The sequence below is a fragment of the Manis javanica genome, chromosome 8 (assembly GCF_040802235.1).
Source record: "Manis javanica isolate MJ-LG chromosome 8, MJ_LKY, whole genome shotgun sequence".
NCBI lineage: Eukaryota > Metazoa > Chordata > Mammalia > Pholidota > Manidae > Manis > Manis javanica.
The window spans coordinates 2219707-2238126 of record NC_133163.1 but is presented as its reverse complement, the minus strand read 5'-3'; the positions used below and the strand labels follow the sequence as shown (position 1 = coordinate 2238126).

Below are 18420 nucleotides of genomic sequence, written 5' to 3'. Positions count from 1 at the left end.
TTGGTATCTTGCTCAAGGTCCAAACCTAAACCCAGGATGACTCCAAAAGCCTGCTATATACACCACATTGTTCATAAGGGTCCCAGATTTCTCTTAGGACAGTCATTGCAACTTAACAGGACATTTCTCTCTCCCTCCTATCAAGGTGAGGTGGGTTATGTTTCTTTCTTGAAAGAGAATGGAGAGAGGGGTGCAGAGGTTCCTGTGCACTTAGCACACTGGACCCAGCTGTGGGTCTTGTCTCTTTCACCAAGGCGAGGAAAAGCTCATGGACCCTTAGAACTCTGGTTCCTAGATCTGGAACCCAAAGGACAACCTAAGGAATCACCTGACCTTGGAGATCAAAACTGCAGAACCCAACTTAAATTCACAAGAGTTTTGCAGTCTCTTCCTCCTCAGCTGCCACATCCAGCAATCACAATAATGGTACCCACTTACTGACCCGCGCTTTAGACCTCGTGCTATGCATTCTCCATGCATTTCCAATCTGGCCAGAAATCCTGCAAACCAGGTTTATGGTTTTGTTTTTTTATACTATTATCTTTATTATTTTTAAGTAGCAAATTAAGACACAAAGTTTTTTCAGGAGTCTAATAGAGGAACTTAAAAATAGTCCCCCTAATGACCCACACTTTAGCTGGTTTCAGACCTTTTTCTATACCATAAAGCTCTTCTCTTCTTTTACAATGGGACCACATTAAGCAGAATGTTGGATTTTCAGCCAACACTGTATTTTGGGCATTTTTCTATGAGAATACACACAGTTCTACCTTATTCTTTTTTAGTCTATATATTATTTCTCTATATGGCCACACCATAATTTACTATGAGATAGGCACTGTTACTTTCATTTTACAGGTAAGGAGATAAGCTCAAACAGGTCATGTAACTTGTCAAGGTCACACAGCCAGTAAATGTCAGGGAAAGGGCTGGAATCAGGCTTACCTAACCTAAAGTTTGTGTTCCTGCCCCACCATGTACCTATTTTGCAAGTTTCCATCAACTAGACTTTAAACCTCTTGAAGACAGTGAATTTGTCTGTCTCTCATTCCTAGTATTGTTCTATCACATAATAAAAGCTAATTATGTGTTGTATTAAATTTATCTTCCCCACTATGCCATTCACATCTTTCACAACACTCTGGCATACAGTGGGGGCACAACATACCTGCTCAAAGTATAGATTCAACAAGCAGCACAGAACTGCCCCCTACTGGCCTGGGTCACTTGGCCTCTCTAGATCTCGGGATGCACGGGCAACTCAAGCTCAGAGCCCACCTACCTCTCCAGGAGCTTCCCCAAGAGAGGGCTTTCACATGGAGACCCTCTATAGCGCTCTAACAGGGCAATCACAGGGAGTCAGCACCACAAAGTATCTTAGCACTTCTTTGCCTGGATCCTCCTCACTTCGTTATAAAAGAGATCATAAACCATGGTTTTATGACAAACTAATAGGCTTCAACGCACAAGAAATTGGGAATTTAAAAACAAAAGTATAGGCACTTAAACACAGATTATGCTAGCTACTACTTGGAGAGGGGAGCAGGACACGAAGGCAGTGAGATTTTGCAAATATCTAAATGTCTACTTGAACCTCCAAAAATTTGAAGTTTATATTCTTGTCCTGCCTGACTCCATGGTAGTGCAGAATTCTGACCTCAATAATCTCTAGCACCAGACTTCTCCTCTGAATATTACTAGCCAATACCTCATAAACTGCTAGAAATGGGTTCTTCTATTGTACAATAACTATAAAGCTTCAGATTAAGAGGCTTTAATAACAGTTTCACAACAAAAAAAGCTGGCAAAACAAACACAGAAGTTCATCTCTCCATTCAATTTAGACATGGAACTTAGCTACTTTGACTTTACTACCAAAATCATCAGCAGCTACTATTGCTATGGTAAAAATATCCCATTTTCACTCCCAATTGTTCCATATAAGCCTTAGTATCTAATTACTAGCAAATTTCCAAAAGGTCTCCTATCAGAAACCAATTGGGCCATAAGATTTTCTCTGTTAAATGATGATACTTGAAGATTTGTTCAATTCTAGAAGCAAATAGTCCCATAAAGAGATTAATATTAGGCTCTCAGGTTTTATGGCAAGACACTACAGTGTAATGGGCATAAGCAGCCAAAAGCCATACTGTAAGTGCAAAGTGATCCTTTATACATAACATAAATTGGACAATTTACAGGATCACTCACTCACTCACCTAGAAAAATTCTAGAGCCCAACCTGGCCCTGGGCCAGGCTTAGGGCACCACACAACCAAGATCTCTGCCCTCACTGAATAGGAGCTGAGACACAGAAGAGACACCAGGAAACTGCAGCGGCCTACAGAGTGCCGCGAGACCCCACAGGAGGGCTGCCTGATCTAGACGCCGGAGCCAGGAAAGACTCCCCAGAGGAAGCAACATGTAGGCTGAGACTGAAGGGGTCAGCCATGGAGGGGAGTGGGGAATGCTCATGGGAGCCAGGGGCTGAGTGGGTCATGTTGTAAGCAGAGAGCTGTTAACTGTTCTGCAGGCTGCCACAGCAGGGCAGAGGTGCCAATCAATGACAGATGGAAAGAGCCGTGATTAAACAGCCCCACACTGGGCACTGCTTTCTTCTGTGCCACAGAACTTAATGTTTAAATAACCATACCATTATTTGGTTATGCTTCCAGCCATGCTTCACTCTAGAAGGTGATGAAAGACCTCCTGTTAAATGTCTTCCACCTGCTAGTGATCTTTTTATATTTTGCTTTTACTTTTGCTACTCTTTTATACTCTAAAGTAATAGAAGATGAAACTCTTAAAATAATCCAGTGTTAGACGATACCAATGGAAAAGTCAGAACTCAGTCGTCTCCCCAGACATAGTAGGACTGATAAAATATTTCTGAGAAAGAGTAGTTTAATTACAACAGTACTAGCATTTAAATGCTGATAAAATCATCCTTTCAAATTTTTCCTAATTTTAATTATAATCCTAAATCTTTTAATTATTAATTATACTATTTCTGTGGCCATTAAGCAGCGTAAGTGCTACAGCAAACAAGAAAATTAGTTACCCAAAGACAGCAATTAGAAAGTAACCTCACAAAATTAGTTTAATATTTTTTTCACCTGTGAAATCTTATTAACTGCCTATCTGAAATTAAACAGTTTACAACACAAGAATGCCTTAAAAATCTACAGAATCCACATCATCTAACACTTTGGGAATAATAGCACACATCAACAGTGCTTAGAATATACCAGGCGCTGTTATAGGTTCTTTATACATAACAACTCATGTGATTCTCACAAAATCCAGTAAGGTAGGTACTTCAATGACCTCCATTTTACAGATGAGAACACAGATATGGAGAAATTAAATAACTCACCCAAGATTACATAAGTAGGAAATGAGATTTAAACCCAGATAATCTGTCCTCAAATCTGTGCTGTTTAACTGCTCCATACTTTGCCTCTCTATAATTTTTCAAATATAAAAGCAAAAATTAGTACATGAAAACTACTATAATAAAACACCAGCCATCTATAAAATTTGAGAAATTAATTCTTACGAATTAACAACGTTCTCTAAATAGCTGAGGGTCTAATCCCTTTGAGCCAAAATCTGAAATTGTACTGTCCGTATGACATGGCCACTAGCTACACATGAATATTACGAATTTGAATGGTGGCTAGTCTGAATCGAGATATGCTGTATGTGTAAAATATGTTCTGGAATTAAGACCTTAGTATGAAAAAGGGAATGTAAAATGTCTCACTGATAATGTTTTAATATTAACTATGTGTTTAAATAATATTTTGAATATGAGTCAAATATATTATTAAAATGAATTTCACTTACATCTTTTCACTTTTTTATGTGGCTACTAGACATTTTTAAATGCCTTTGTAGCTAACATTATGCTTCCATTGGACAGAGCTCATCTAAAATGTATCCAGTCACTGTATACACTGCTGATAATTTTTACTCTTTTCTTGATGACTAAGTCATCATGAAGAACTTTAACTACTGCCCTGTGGGTAATCTGTAACTGTGGTACCTCTGGTGTTGACTGAGGTCAGGCTGCCCACCCTGAGACCTCAGACCACAACCTCAGTCCACGGCTTCCAGCAGTCTGCACACAGCTACACCCCTCTAGCCACCTAAAGATTCAGAAGCCAGGAAAAGTAGGACTGCACAACATGTAAGAATAAAGATTAAGTGAGGGCTGAAGAGGGTGTCTTACAAGTTGGCTTCAGTACTAGATTCTCTGAAAACTATTTTGACTGCTCAGAGACCCTTTCCTGCTCCAGTTATCCTAACAGACTCCTTTTGACTCTAGACACTTTAGCAAACTTAACAATCAGCTTAAAATCCTGCAACAGGAGTTTCAGTTTGACAATATGAAAAAATTCTGGGGATGTATGGTTGCTGAACAGTGTGAATGTACCCAGCACCACAGAATTACACACTTGAAAAAGGTTAAAATGGTAAATTTTACGTTATGTGTATTTTACCACACACACAGAAAAGAAAAACCCCAGCCCTTTAAAAATTTCACATTTTTCTTAGGATCAAGTTCAAATTCTTTTGCAGGTCATACTTGGTCCTCAGAATCTGACCTCTACTTACCTTTCTAGCCTCCCTCTAGGTTCTTCTGACCTCATGCTCCAGGCAATTTCTCTGAACACACCTTGTGATTCATATCTCAGTGCCTTGTATATGTTAACCCTCTACCTAAAAGCCCTTCCCTATCACCTCTACCCCCTCTACCTCATTCTTCTAAACCCTATTCAAATGTCACCTCCTCTGGGAAATTTCCAACATCTCAAGGTTGAGAAGATACCTGTTTACACTGTGCCCGCTGTACCTGTACTCTGCCACTCTTACAATCATTCTTTCAGAAAGGCATTTTTGTTTACATGACTGTGGCCCACTGTGAGCCTGCTGAGAACAGAGACCATGCCCAGACCCAGCACAGACACAGCATATAAGCGACGCACCCTAAATCCTTGTTGAGGTAATCCAGTAAACTGGTACTCATTGAATGCCTGCCTATCAGAGGCAGGCAATGTCCTATGCACTGGGCATACTGCAATGGGAAAAGAAAACAGAGCCCCACTTTCATGGAACTTCCACAAATAAATCCCAAGCAGAAATAAATACTATAAACAGAAATTAAGCACAGGAAGGGGAAGGGCTTTATACTGGCACCTGCAGAGCACCATCTACGGAGAGACCAGAAAGACTGAAAAGCTCACTGATAGAACTCTGAGTGAAGTGAATCTTATTCTGGTTCTGAGCTCTGGTCTGGTCAACAGAAGACACTGAACTAATTCCTAAGAAAAGCAAACCATTCAACATAGTTCTGGAGGTCCTAGCCATGGCAATCAGACAACACAAAGAAACAAAAGGCATCCAGATTGGCAAGGAAGAAGTTAAACTGTCACTGTTTGCAGATGACGTGATATTGTACATAAAAACCCTAAAGAATCCACTCCAAAACTACTAACTACATCTAATATCTGAATTCAGCAAAGTTGCAGGATACAAAATTAACACACAGAAATCTGTGGCTTTCCTATACACTAACAATGAACAAGCAGAAAGAGAAACCAGAAAAACAATTCCATTCATAACTGCATCAAAAAGAATAAAATACCTTGGAATAAACCTAACCAAGGAAGTGAAAGACCTGTACTCTAAAAATGACAAGACATTCTTAAGAGAAATTAAAGAGGACACTAATAAATGGAAATTCATCCCATGCTCTTGGCTAGGAAGAATTAATATTGTCAAAATGGCCATCCTGTCCAAAGCACTCTACAGATTCAATGCAATCCCTATCAAAATATCAGCAGCATTCTTCAACGAACTGGAACAAATAGTTCTAAAATTCATATGGAACCACAGAAGATCCCAAATAGCCAAAGCTTTCCTGAGAAGGAAGAGTAAAGCAGGGAGAATCTCACTTCCCAACTTCAAGCTCTACTACAAAGCCACAGTAATCAAGACAATTTGGTACTGGCACAAGAACAGAGCCATAGACCAGTGGAACAGAATAGAGAGTCCAGATATTAACCCAAGCATGTATGGTCAATTATTACACAATAAAGGAGCCATGGACATACAATGGGGAAATGACAGCCTCTTCAACAGCTGGTGTTGGCAAAACTGGACAGCTACATGCAAGAGAATGAAACTGGATCACTGTCTAACTCCATATACAAAAGTAAACTTGAAATGGATCAAAGACCTGAATATAAGTCATGAAACCATAAAACTCTTAGAAAAAAACATAGGCAAAATTCTCTTGGACATAAACATGAGCAACTTCTTCATGAACATATCTCCCCAGGCAAGGAAAACAAGAGCAAAAATGAACAAGTAGGACTATATAAAAAAACTAAAAAGCTTCTGTATAGCAAAGGACACCATCAGTAGAACAAAAAGGTACCCTACAGTATGGAAGAACATATTCATAAATGACAGATCCGATAAAGGGTTGACATCCAAAATATATAAAGAGGTCACGCACCTCAACAAACAAAAAGCAAATAATTCACTTAAAAAATGGGCAGAGGAGCTGAACAGACACTTCTCCAAAGAAGAAATTCAGATGGCCAACAAGCACAGGAAAAGATGCTCCACATCGCTAATCATCAGAGAAATGCAAATTAAAACCACAATGAGATATCACCTCACACCAATTAGGATGGCCACCATCCAAAAGACAAACAACAACAAATGTTGGTGAGGTTGTGGAGAAAGGGGAACCCTCCTACACTGCTGGTGAGAATGTAAATTAGTTCAACCATTGTGGAAAGCAGTATTGAGGTTCCTCAAAAAACTCAAAATAGAAACACCATTTGACCCAGGAATTTCACTTCTAGGAATTTACCCTAAGTATGCAGCAGCCCAGTTTCAAAAAGACATATGCACCCCTATGTTTATCGCAGCACTATTTACAATAGCCAAGAAATGGAAGTAACCTAAGTGTCCATCAGTAGATGAATGGATAAAGAAGATGTGGTACATATACACAACGGAATATTATTCAGCCATAAGAGAAAAACAAATTCTACCATTTGCAACAACATGGATGGAGCTAGAGGGTATTATGATCAATTAAATAAGCCAGGCGGAGAAAGACAAGTAGCAAATGATTTCACTCATCTGTGGAGTATAAGAACAAAGCAAAAACTGAAGGAACAAAACAGCAGCAGACTCACAGAACCCAAGAATGGACTAACAGTTACCAAAGGGAAAGGGACTGGGGAGGGTGGGTGGGAAGGGAGGGATAAGGGAAATAAGGGGCATTACAATTAGCACACATAATGTGGTGGCGGGGAGAGGCACGGGGAACGCGGTACAGCCCAGAGAAGACAAGTAGTGACTCTATAGCATCTTACTACACTGATGGACAGTGAGTGTAATGGGGTATGTGGTGGGGACTTGATAATGCGGAGAATCTAGTAACCACAATGTTGCTCATGTGATTGTATATTAATGATACCAAAAAAAATAAAATAAAGAAAAGCAAACCATTCCTTCTCAGTCCTATTAGCTTAATAGATTTTGCAATTACCCCCAGTTCTCTCAGCAGGAAGAATATAACTTTCTACCTCAATGGGATAATATGCTCTTATGACTGAATCCTGTCTGCCACGAAGCCTTATAGTTGCTGGGGAAAAGTTGAGAAGAGCAAACGGTTATTGAGAGCTTATTTTGTATATTAACATAATGCTCTAAGTACCTGACAATCCTCACAACATTTTGACATATATTATTGAACCCATTTTAAAGAGGAAAATAAGGCAAAAAGAGGTTAAATAATTTATCTAAGAATTCAGAGCCACTAAGCAGCAAAGCTAGAATCTGAAGTCAGATAGTCTTAGCTCCAGGATCTAAGCCGATAACAACTATGGTATCCAGTTTCACATTTGTAATTTCTGTCACAAAATACTCTTTGTTCCTATTGTTGGTTTTTTTCTTTCTGTTAATCCTGAAATTGTCAATTTTTACTTCATCTTTCTTCACATTTTGACCAAACCTCATTTCTCATTTCTACTTCTACCACAAAATCCCCCTCATTCTACGACAAAAGTTTGTCTATGCTTTGATCATTTGTGACATTAGTTATTATTTCCTAATATTATTTTCAAGGCTCCCATTAGATAAAAATATAAACATGCAATAGAGTAAAAGCAGGACACAAGCTGTCAATGCAGACACAGATTACACTGCCCTAAAACATGTGCACATAGCTCTGCCAGGTGCTGACAGCAGAAGATGGAGGAAGCCCAGGCCAGCCACTGCCCTGGGAACCTCAGGCTGACCAGGCAAACAGACAAGCACAAGGGATAACGTGTATGGTGTGTCACAGATGCCCAGGCAGCAATCTAGATGCCAAGAACACAGCACTGAAAACCACTTATTAATAAAGAGCAAACGATTTCTTTTCTTGATGTATTTATTTTACCTTAAGATTTAAGAGTAACATCTTTCCAGATATAGCGGTCATCTCAAGCACAACACAGCCAAAATAAAACCCGACAGCCCCTTACAGCACTCTAAACCTATTCCTTCTCAAGTGCTCCCTATCTTAAAGGAAAGACAAGTCTGGCTGCTGAAGTAATTAACTGTTAACCTTAACTCCAGCCACTGTACTTCCTTCCTTCTCCCTTTCCCACACACGCACTTACACATGGGTACACACACCCACACATACACAACATAGAGCAATAGCACTCACTCATACCTTCACACTCACACACACACCCCATCAGGTCTACTTTACCACCTACTGACTGGATCTCTTTTCCTTTAGGTCAGATCAAGCCTGTACCAACTGGTCTCCTAACTGCTCTTCCTGTTTCTTTTTAATCTGCCTTCTCATGGCTCTACAATTCTCTATAATATCATCTTAAAAAAATGTTTGGTGTTTTCAGATCAAGGGCGAGTGCCATTACAGCACACATACCTCTTCACAAAGGGGTCCTACACTACTTTCCACATCCTATCTTCTTTTGTTCCACCAATCACCATTGAATACCAACTATGTGGCCAGTCCCTGGGACAGGCACTGGTGGTAAATGGTGATTAAAAAGAGGCAGTTCCTGCTCTCATGAAACTTACCGTCTAGGATAAGAAATAGACATTCATCAGTCACACAATGTGTAAGACTTCAGTGATTACAAGTACTACACACACACCAGGCAAAATGTCCTGAAATCAAGATAGTGGTGATGGTTGTATAATCTTGTAAATAAACTAAGACACTGAATTGTACACATTAAAAGGAAAGTTTTATGGCATGAGAATAATATCTTAAAAAAAAAAAAGATACACCAGATTGATTTGGTGGATTTGGTAGATTTGGCCAAGGAAAAGACAGTGAAAGCTTTCCAGAGGAAATCAGTTCTTACAAATAACTAACATTTACTGAGCATTTACTACACAACAGGTAGTTTTCACTAGAATAATCCATCTGGTCCTCCTAACAATCCTCTACTACTATTATCTTTGGTTTAGAGACAAGTAACTGGAGGGTCAAGTAACTTTACAAGGTCAGAGAGCCAGTGAGTGGTGATCCCAGAATCCTCACTTAGGCAACTGACACTTGGGCCCACACTCATACCTGCTACTCAGAACTACTCACAGTACAGTAAGGATGAATGAATACTGCATTTCATTTCTTCACACAGAAATTTCTCTCTATGTCCTTCATCCTTACAATAACCTAGAGGGTCCTACAAGATCCTAAATCATCCTCTGCGCCACCAACCATCACCTTTCAGACCTCATCTTCTCCATTCACATCCTCACACACCCTGCTCCAGCCACACAGGCTTCCTTTTGTTTCTGTAGTATGCTGGGCATGCTCCTACCACAGGACCTTTGCACTTGCTTGATCTATGATGACTGTAATCACAACATATGTTATAAATCATGATTCTGTTAAAACTTCAGTTAACATTTTCTCTAGATACACTAGCCATGTCACTAGAAAGATCCTATTCTGAACTGTACACTAGTATTTTGAATGTCATTTATTTTCATCTAAACTACCTCATTTTTTCAGTCTTATTGTTCTGCATGATGTCACCATACAAAGATATTTATTTTACAAAATCCAGTAACAGCAGCTTTTGCTTACTAATTAGTATGAATAACAGTCACCCAGCTATCTTTGCAGTGAAATAAAACAAAGCAATTAAGCCAAGAAAGTGTCAGAATAGAATTTGATTACCACCATTCCACCGTTCAGCCCTAGAACCAACTTTGTGAAATAACTATGGCAACAACACTTCAAGGTACTGAACTTTTGCTGAGAAACTATTGCCCACTTGTGCAAACACACACAAAAATGAATGTTGACCACCAGTTATATAACTTCAGTACAATAACCTGGTGATATTTTAAGTGTCTATCGTGCTAAAAATCCTAAGTAACTCAAGCATATATACTGGCATAGACTGTTTAAAAAGAAAGATACATTTAACACAGCATTGTCCTCCAACTCAAGATGCTGAAAACTATCTTTTTTTATCAGAAAGATTCACCTTGGGATTCTTTTAAATATTAAGCCCCATTTGAGCTGAGCATTAGAGGAAAAAATTTATCTAAACTCAGTTTACTGGCACCTCTAGCAAAATGCCTTGACTAAAGCAAACTCCCTGAAATGACTAGCACTAAAGCTTTTGAGTCATAGTTTATTTTTCAAACTTTGTTTTACCACTTACCAGCTGGGGGACCTTAGCCAAGTTTCTTTACCTCTTGGGCCTCAGTTCTCCATAAAAATGAAGATACCACTACAAAACCTATGACACAGTGCCTTAGCAAATGATGACAAATGCCATTCACTGAGTGCTATTACTAAATTATTGTAAGTTAAATAGCTGCAAAAATTTATGGCTATGCTTAATACTGTAGCCTTTAGAAGAGTTAGACATTTTTAAGTTCAATAAAAATGTAATAATAAAAGCTTTTATATACACATCTTTGTAGGATGGAGGCTTTGCTCTCCCTTTTTATGAATTTTTGGGCTGTCCAAAGGCTAGGAATAGTTTATTTCAAATGGTAATATTATATTTGTAATTTTAGTTTTAAATGAAACTGAAATTTAAAAAAATATCCAGTCTTCAGGGTTTGTTTACTAAATTAAGGTGTATATTCAAGCTTACAAAGTAGCTAATTATTGATTAAATATAATAGCAAACCTCTACTGAGCTCTTCTTATCTGCTCTGTCATACAAAGATACGTGGGCAGTGAAGTTTACTAAAAGGCTGCCGAACAAAGTGTCAGGTTGCCTCAACTGATGTAGCCAATATCAGTATTATTGACCTCCATGAAAGTGTCTGCTATATGTCAACTACTGGACCAAACACAAACAGCTGGAAATCATCAGAACCAATTTATTTTACAGATGAGAAACTAAGGTCCAAAAAGATGGAGGCCAAGGGTCACACAGCACGACTAGAATCTAAGTCTCCCTACATTTGTTTTATCAATTCCATGATAGCTGATGGCTTAAAAAGAGAGAAAGACCTTCTCCAGTACCTCAAAATGTTTTCTACATAGTTGGGAAGAAACTACCTTAAGTAAGTGGATGTTTGTTTAACTGAGATAAATATTAAAAACAAATTAATGTAACCCATAGCCTATAGTGATTATTTTGAAATGACAGAATAATCTAGGACAGAAATGAGTGGAATCAGTGGTCACACTGCGTGGTGTCTACTGGGGGTAAGGAGTCCCACTGTTAACATTACCAAACACTACCACTAGAGTACCTTACTTATGGATAAAACACACTTCAGAGCCATAGAGCTTTCTTTATTCAGGTCAACATTCCTTTCAAAGAGGAAAAAGTATCCTTAGCACCATCCCCCAGATATAATTCACCTATAAACGAAAAGTTTCACCACCTGTAAAATGTTTACTTTTTCAAAAAGAATGCTGCTGACTAATGATCAAGGCAGTTTTCATCCTTTCCATACTCTGAATCAGGCTATTTTTATTTAAATTATTATTTTTATAAAAGTTGCTTAGGTGTGGCCTAAATGCTGTCAGATCCAGATCCTAGGGATAAGCCAAGAGTAATTTCTAAAGTATAGTCCATTTTCTTTTTGGGAAAACATTTTTAAAATGTCATTTACTGACAAAAAAGGCAAATGACTACAGTTACTAGAATACAATACTACTTTAATAAGAGAAAATTCCAAAACATAACTTTGTTTAAAAGTAGGCAGTCATGGAACTTTGTGCACCAAACTGAACACTTCTACAAAGATTTTATGTGTCAGATGAGAACATGGCCAGATACTTTCCTTTTATTCCCAACAGCTGACAGACTGAGCCCTGCAGTAAACCATCTGATTAATTACAAGTTATCATAGACACTACACACTAATTGCCAATTCTCAGATAAATAAAATAAAATATACTCTAACCTGTGTTGTCCAGTATGGTAGCCACTAATTACACATGGCTACTGAACTCTTGAAACCTGAACAGGGGTGTGTTATAAATGTAAAACTTCACCAGATTCACACTGGATTCACATGACTTCACTGACTGGCTATAAAAAAAAAGTAAAATATCACACTATTAAATGTTTCGTATTGACTACATTAAAATATCTTTGATATATTGGGTTAATGAAAGATATTAAAATAATACCACCTTTTTAACATAGTTACTAGAAAACTAAATCATATTTGTGCAGCTCACATTATATTCCTATTAGACAATGCTGCTCTATACAAACTATGTAAAATGTGATACAATTTTCCCTTAATGATTTATCATGATGACGAACACCAAGTGTACAGCAAAGAAAAATATTATATCTTGTATAGCATCAAGTTAGAATGGCATGCTCTTAAGACATGTATTAAATTCACAACAAACCCCAATTTCAACAACATAGGAAGGACTCAATCCTGCAAGTGTTGTTTTCAGGTATCAGGAAGGAAATGCAAAAATAAAGGCCACAAGATCAAAGACCTGAATGTAAATCATGAAACCATAAAACTCTTAGAAAAAAACAGGCAAAAGTCTCTTGGACATAAACATGAGCGACTTCTTCATGAACATATCTCCATGGGCAAGGGAAACAAAAGCAAAAATGAACAAGTGGGACTATATCAAGCTGAAAAGCTTCTGTACAGCAAAGGACACCATCAATAGAACAAAAAGGCATCCTACAGTATGGAAGAACATATTCATAAATGACAGATCCGATAAAGGGTTGACATCCAAAATATATAAAGAGGTCACGCACCTCAACAAACAAAAAGCAAATAATCCACTTAAAAAATGGGCAGAGGAGCTGAACAGACACTTCTCCAAAGAAGAAATTCAGATGGCCAAGAGGCACATGAAAAGATGCTCCACATCACTACTCATCAGAGAAATGCAAATTAAAACCACAATGAGATATAACCTCATACCAGTTAGGATGGCCACCATCCAAAAGACAAACAACAACAAATGTTGGTGAGATGTGGAGAAAAGGGGACCCTCCTACACTGCTGGTGGGAATGTAAATTAGTTCAACCATTGTGGAAAGCAATATGGAGGTTCCTCAAAAAACTAAAAATAGAAATACCATTTGATCCAGGAATTCCACTCCTAGGAATCTACCCTAAGAATGCAGCAGCCCAGTTTGAAAAAGACATATGTTATTGTAGCACTATTTACAATAGCCAAGAAATGGACGCAACCTAAGCATCCATCAGTAGACGCTTAGGTTAAAGAAGATGTGGTACATATACATGGATAAAGAAGATGTGGTACATATACACAATAGAATATTATTCCGCCATAAGAAGAAAACAAATCCTACCATTTGCAACAAAACGGAGCTAGAGGGTATTATGCTCAGTGAAATAAGGCAGGCAGAGAAAGACAAGTACCAAATGATTTCACTCATCTGTGGAGTATAAGAACAAAGCAAAAACTTAAGGAACAAAACAGCAGCAGACTCACAGAACCCAAGAATGGACTAACAGTTACCAAAGGGAAAGGGACTGGGGAGGATGGGTGGGAAAGAAGGGAAAAGGGAGGGGGAAAAAGAAAGGGGGCCTTATGATTAGCATGTATAACGTGGGGGGGGGCATGGGGAGGGCTGTGCAACACAGAGAAGACAAGTGGTGATTCTACAGCATCTTACTACGCTGATGGACAGTGACTATAACAGGGTATGTGGGGGAGACTTGGTGATATGGGGAGTCTAGTAAACAGTGATCCTCATGTAACTGTAAATTAATGATACCAAAATAAAAATAAATAAAAAATAAAAATAAAGGCCACAAAAAGGGGACTAAGAGAAATACTATGTTTCTAGGAGGCATATTAAAAGCAATTAAAAAAATTTTTTAGACACTATTTGATTATTTTGAATGTCATGAAGAAATTTCCCCGTTGCCAGCTAAGCAAACTTCTTCAAAAGGAAACGGGGTGAGATAGACTAGGAACTCTAACTATGTGAATAGAGATAAAATGTCTGAATGTACCATATGGGAAAATGTAAGCTAAGTTTCTTGACACGGTATTTATAGTTCAGCAGTATACAATGACAAAATCAACCAAAATTTTATGGATATCTGTTAATGTTACTAGTATAATACACCGATCAACTATTACAGGATTTAGCTAAAACTGCTTTCAAAATGCCAAGACACAGCAATGCCTTTTTCCAAATCTAGCCAGTGAGAATTAGGGAAGGAATGTTTTCCAAATGCCTTGTCTTGCTGAGATTAAAACTGACAGTTCAAAGCCATATTAACAATAATAAATATTTGCATGGCATTCTGTTTGACAAGCAGTTTTGGACACATCAGCCTTTTGGTCCTCAGGACAGCACTCAGATATTGGCATGCTGTTTTGTCCCAGGTGATTCCAGGCTGGGAAACCTTGACTTGTTCAAGGTCACACAGCTAAAAAGTAGGAGAACCAGTACTGGACTCCGGATCTTCTGATTCTCATCCAATTCTCTTTCCATCACAATACGTTCATTTAAAACCAAATGTTTAGAAACCCAACAAGCCCTGATGACAAAGAAGGATCTAAGGATCAACTAGGTCAAACCTTAAGAGTCTGCAAACACGATGTTTTGGCATCAGTTCAAAGAGAGATTATTAAGAGTCAGGAAACGACTTGAAAGAACACGAGAAAAAAATTCTTATCTAAATGTCCTTGGGTGCACCATAGCAAATAACAGTATTCAATCAGAAAATGCAGAGAAAGGGCACCCTCTTCCCGAAATGAGATTTTCAATGTACAAACTGTAGGTTAAAAGACTGATTTTGCTGTTAGTTCAGTATAAATGTGTTTGAGAATTTTAACATATTGGGCACTCAGAAAACCAATACATCCAACTGGGTACCACCAGTCCCACATTTTCTGGTAAGTCATGACATTTATCTCACAAAAAGCCAGAATACAAAAATCACAATCCAGCACCCACTGCTATTTCAGCTACAGGTAAAGGAAAGGCCGGGTAGGAGGATGGCAGCACCTCTAATAACCAGTGGCTCTTCTCCAGGAGAGCGCATCCCTGCGGGCAGGACAAAGGCACCGCCACAAATGAACCCCGCTCAACCTCCAGAACACGGGGACAGCAGGCCAGTTGGGGCGATGCTCCAATGTCCAGGACGCGGTGAAAGGCAATTCCCAAAATGGCTCTCCACTTCCATTCCCTAATTCGTGAACTCAACAGAATCGCGGAATCCGGGAAGGGCTAGAGAAAGCCGGCGTGGGAACACCGCACGGGGTGCACACGCTGCCGCCTCGGAACGCGACCCCAGCAAATTTCAGACCCCGGACGACACCCCAGCCTCCCCGTCTGACCGCCCTCCAGGACGGATGGAAAAGTGACCGGCTCCGGTTTCGAGTGCTTCCCCTCCCGGGCAGCCCCCAGCCGGGGAGCTCGACACTTAGGGCTGCGGCCGGGGGTCCCTGCGGTGCCAGGTGGGCAGGGTGGGCCGGGCCGCCCCCGGTCCCCGGCCCCGACCCCCGGCCGGGCCGCGCTGACAGCCCGGTGCCGCCCCCACCTGCCCGCCCGCCCGGAGAGCGCCGGGCCCGGGCGCGCCCGCCAGGCCACTTCCTTGCCCGCCCGCCCGGACGGACGGACGAACGAACGAACGGCCTCGCGCGGGCCCCGGGGGCGGGAAGCCGCGGGAGGAAGGAGGCTTGGCCAGCCGCCCGCGGAGGAAGCCGCGGCCGTCCACACCCACCGGCATCATCGCGGCGCGGGTCCGCGGCGCCCTCGGTCGCCTGACAGGACGCTCGGCGCCGCACCGCGCCCGCCGCTCCGGCCGCCCTCACAGGCCGCGCGCCCGCCGCCGCGCTCTCGGGACCTCAGCGGCGAGGCGGCGACTGCGACAGGCTGCGGAGCCTGGCCAGCCCTGCGGCGGCCGCCAGCGCGCTGCGTCGGTGTCCCGGGACCGGCCGCCTCCGCCCGCCCGCCTCGCGCCGCCCGCCCGCGGGCTCTTTCCTCAGCCCCCGCAGGTCCCGCCCCCAGCGCGTCACGCCGCTAGGGTCTGGCCGATCCCTCCCATTGGCCCGGAGGGGCCGTGGGCGGGGCCGGGGTGGGGCTTCCCTGCCCCTCCCGTCTAACCCGGCTCTCGGCGGCGGCCAGGTGAGAGCGCGCCCGTGCGCGTCCGCGCTCCCGCGGGTGGGAGAGGGGAGGGGAGGGGAGGGCGCGCTGCAAACGCCGCGCCGCTGCCCCGCCCCGCGTTTCGGCCTGTGGGAGCAGGGCCGCGCGGACCCGAGATCCCCGGCGCTAGGAGGCTGGGGCGTGGGAAAAGGGGCCGGAGAAGGCAAGTGCCCTGCTCTGGCCGCGCAGCGAGTCACCTCTGGGTCGGGACTGGAACCCCAGGCTCCGGAGGCCGCAGGGGGAACGGGGTGCTTCCCACGGCAACGGCGCGCGCCCGCGTCTGACCGCAGCCTGACCCTGGCTTCTCGCGTCCGGCTAGACTGCAGGCTAGGGACAGGGCGGAAGGCGTGGGTGCACCCCCAAACCGCGACCCGGCTCTGCGTTGCTCGGGCGTTCGGCTCCTGGGCACTTGATCGGTCCCCATCGCGTCGTCTGGGCTCCCGGTGCCCGGTTCCTTCGACCAGTCGGCCTTCCGGGGCATGCATCCGCTTTCTGTAGCCTTGGCCCTTCACACTGGCGATACCCCCGGCCTAGAACGCCTGTGCCCACCTGGGCCAGCATCCTTTGATACTCAAAAGTCCAGGGCAGCGCCCGGTCCTCATCTCTAGGGTCCAAGTCTGTCCTTACAGCCCTGTTTCCCGTGACACCTCCTGGTAGGGTCCGAGCACCTCAGTGAGAGAGACCAGGTCAGGGACGCCCATGTGGCCAATGCCCAGCGCTGGCGCGGAGCTGGCCCTCATGAAAGGCGCCCAGTGGGCGGGCACCCTTTGTGTATCCTCCACCGTCTCCCATTCTTTGGCAGAGATGTGACCGTGACTATGTCACAGGCACCACTGAAATTTCCGGGAGCATCCAGAAGCATCTAGAACACCAAGGGCCATAAACCACCTTGGCAAGGGTGCAGCTTCTCGGAGACAGCAACAGGTGGTGGTCTCGGTCCATCCGCACCTTTGTCCTCTTGAGAGGCTCAAGGCTGCTGGGTGGGTCTGGGGGATAAAGAGGGGAGGTCTGGGGTAACTGCCTTCTTCTCCATGGGGAACCCTGTTCTTCAGAAGCCACAGGGGTTAGTGGTTAAGAGGGTAGGCTTTCCAGTTAGACAGACCCTGTCTCTGCTGCACCCTTACTCTAATAAGCTACATCTCTCTATCTCAATTTGCCCATCTCTATAATGGGAGATTACAGAAATAATAGTGCCTGCCTCATGGGATTTGGGGAGGTTTCAGACCCAACACAGCAAAAGCTCCTAGCAGTTTCTGGCACATGGTAGCTGCTCCATGAATAGCTTTCTACTATGCTATCACTAGTAAGCAGGCTTAGTGTACAAATGGCCCCTGGGAGAAGGGCCATCCAAGGATTTTTAAATGTATACATGCTGGGCATCAATGGCTAATGGCACATCTCTTCTAGGAGCAGAGTTTGGAGAGAGGAGTAAGCTCTAGGTAATGGGAGGCCCTAGGCTGGAAGTCAGAGACTCAAGCTCTAATTCCATCTCTGCTCTGACTCCCTGTGCAGCCCTAGGCGACTTGTACCTCTCCTCTGGGTCTCGGTTTTCTCATCTAAACTAGAAAGGGGTTGGATTCCATGATCTCTTGAGGGCCTTCCAGCCCTGACGTAACTGACACCCGTGAGTTTTGAAGGGGTGGGTGCTGGCTCCCTCTGCCAGGCAAGGAACACCTTTTGAGGACACTACAAAGAAGTGCCACCTGGGGTGAGGTGGTCAAAATGAGTCCACCTTCCTGAGAAGGGGGCTTTGGCCTTTGGATCC

General features: G+C 42.6%; 1 protein-coding gene across 5 annotated transcripts in view; it reads right to left on the bottom strand.

The window, feature by feature from the left end:
- The window catches only part of PPP1R13B (protein phosphatase 1 regulatory subunit 13B), an 85834-nt gene extending 69388 nt beyond the window's left edge, over positions 1–16446 (bottom strand). For 3 of the 5 annotated variants that reach the window (XM_073241782.1, XM_036991453.2, XM_073241783.1), the window contains exon 1: positions 16234–16444. In XM_073241782.1, coding sequence (XP_073097883.1) covers positions 16234–16242 — 9 coding nt within the window. In that variant the 5' untranslated portion in view covers positions 16243–16444. Of the gene's footprint in view, positions 1–15515; positions 15834–16233 lie in introns of those variants that run through there. The other 2 variants (XR_012133625.1, XM_017666796.3) reach the window with 2 other exon arrangements.
- Positions 16447–18420: the final 1974 nt, after the last annotated feature.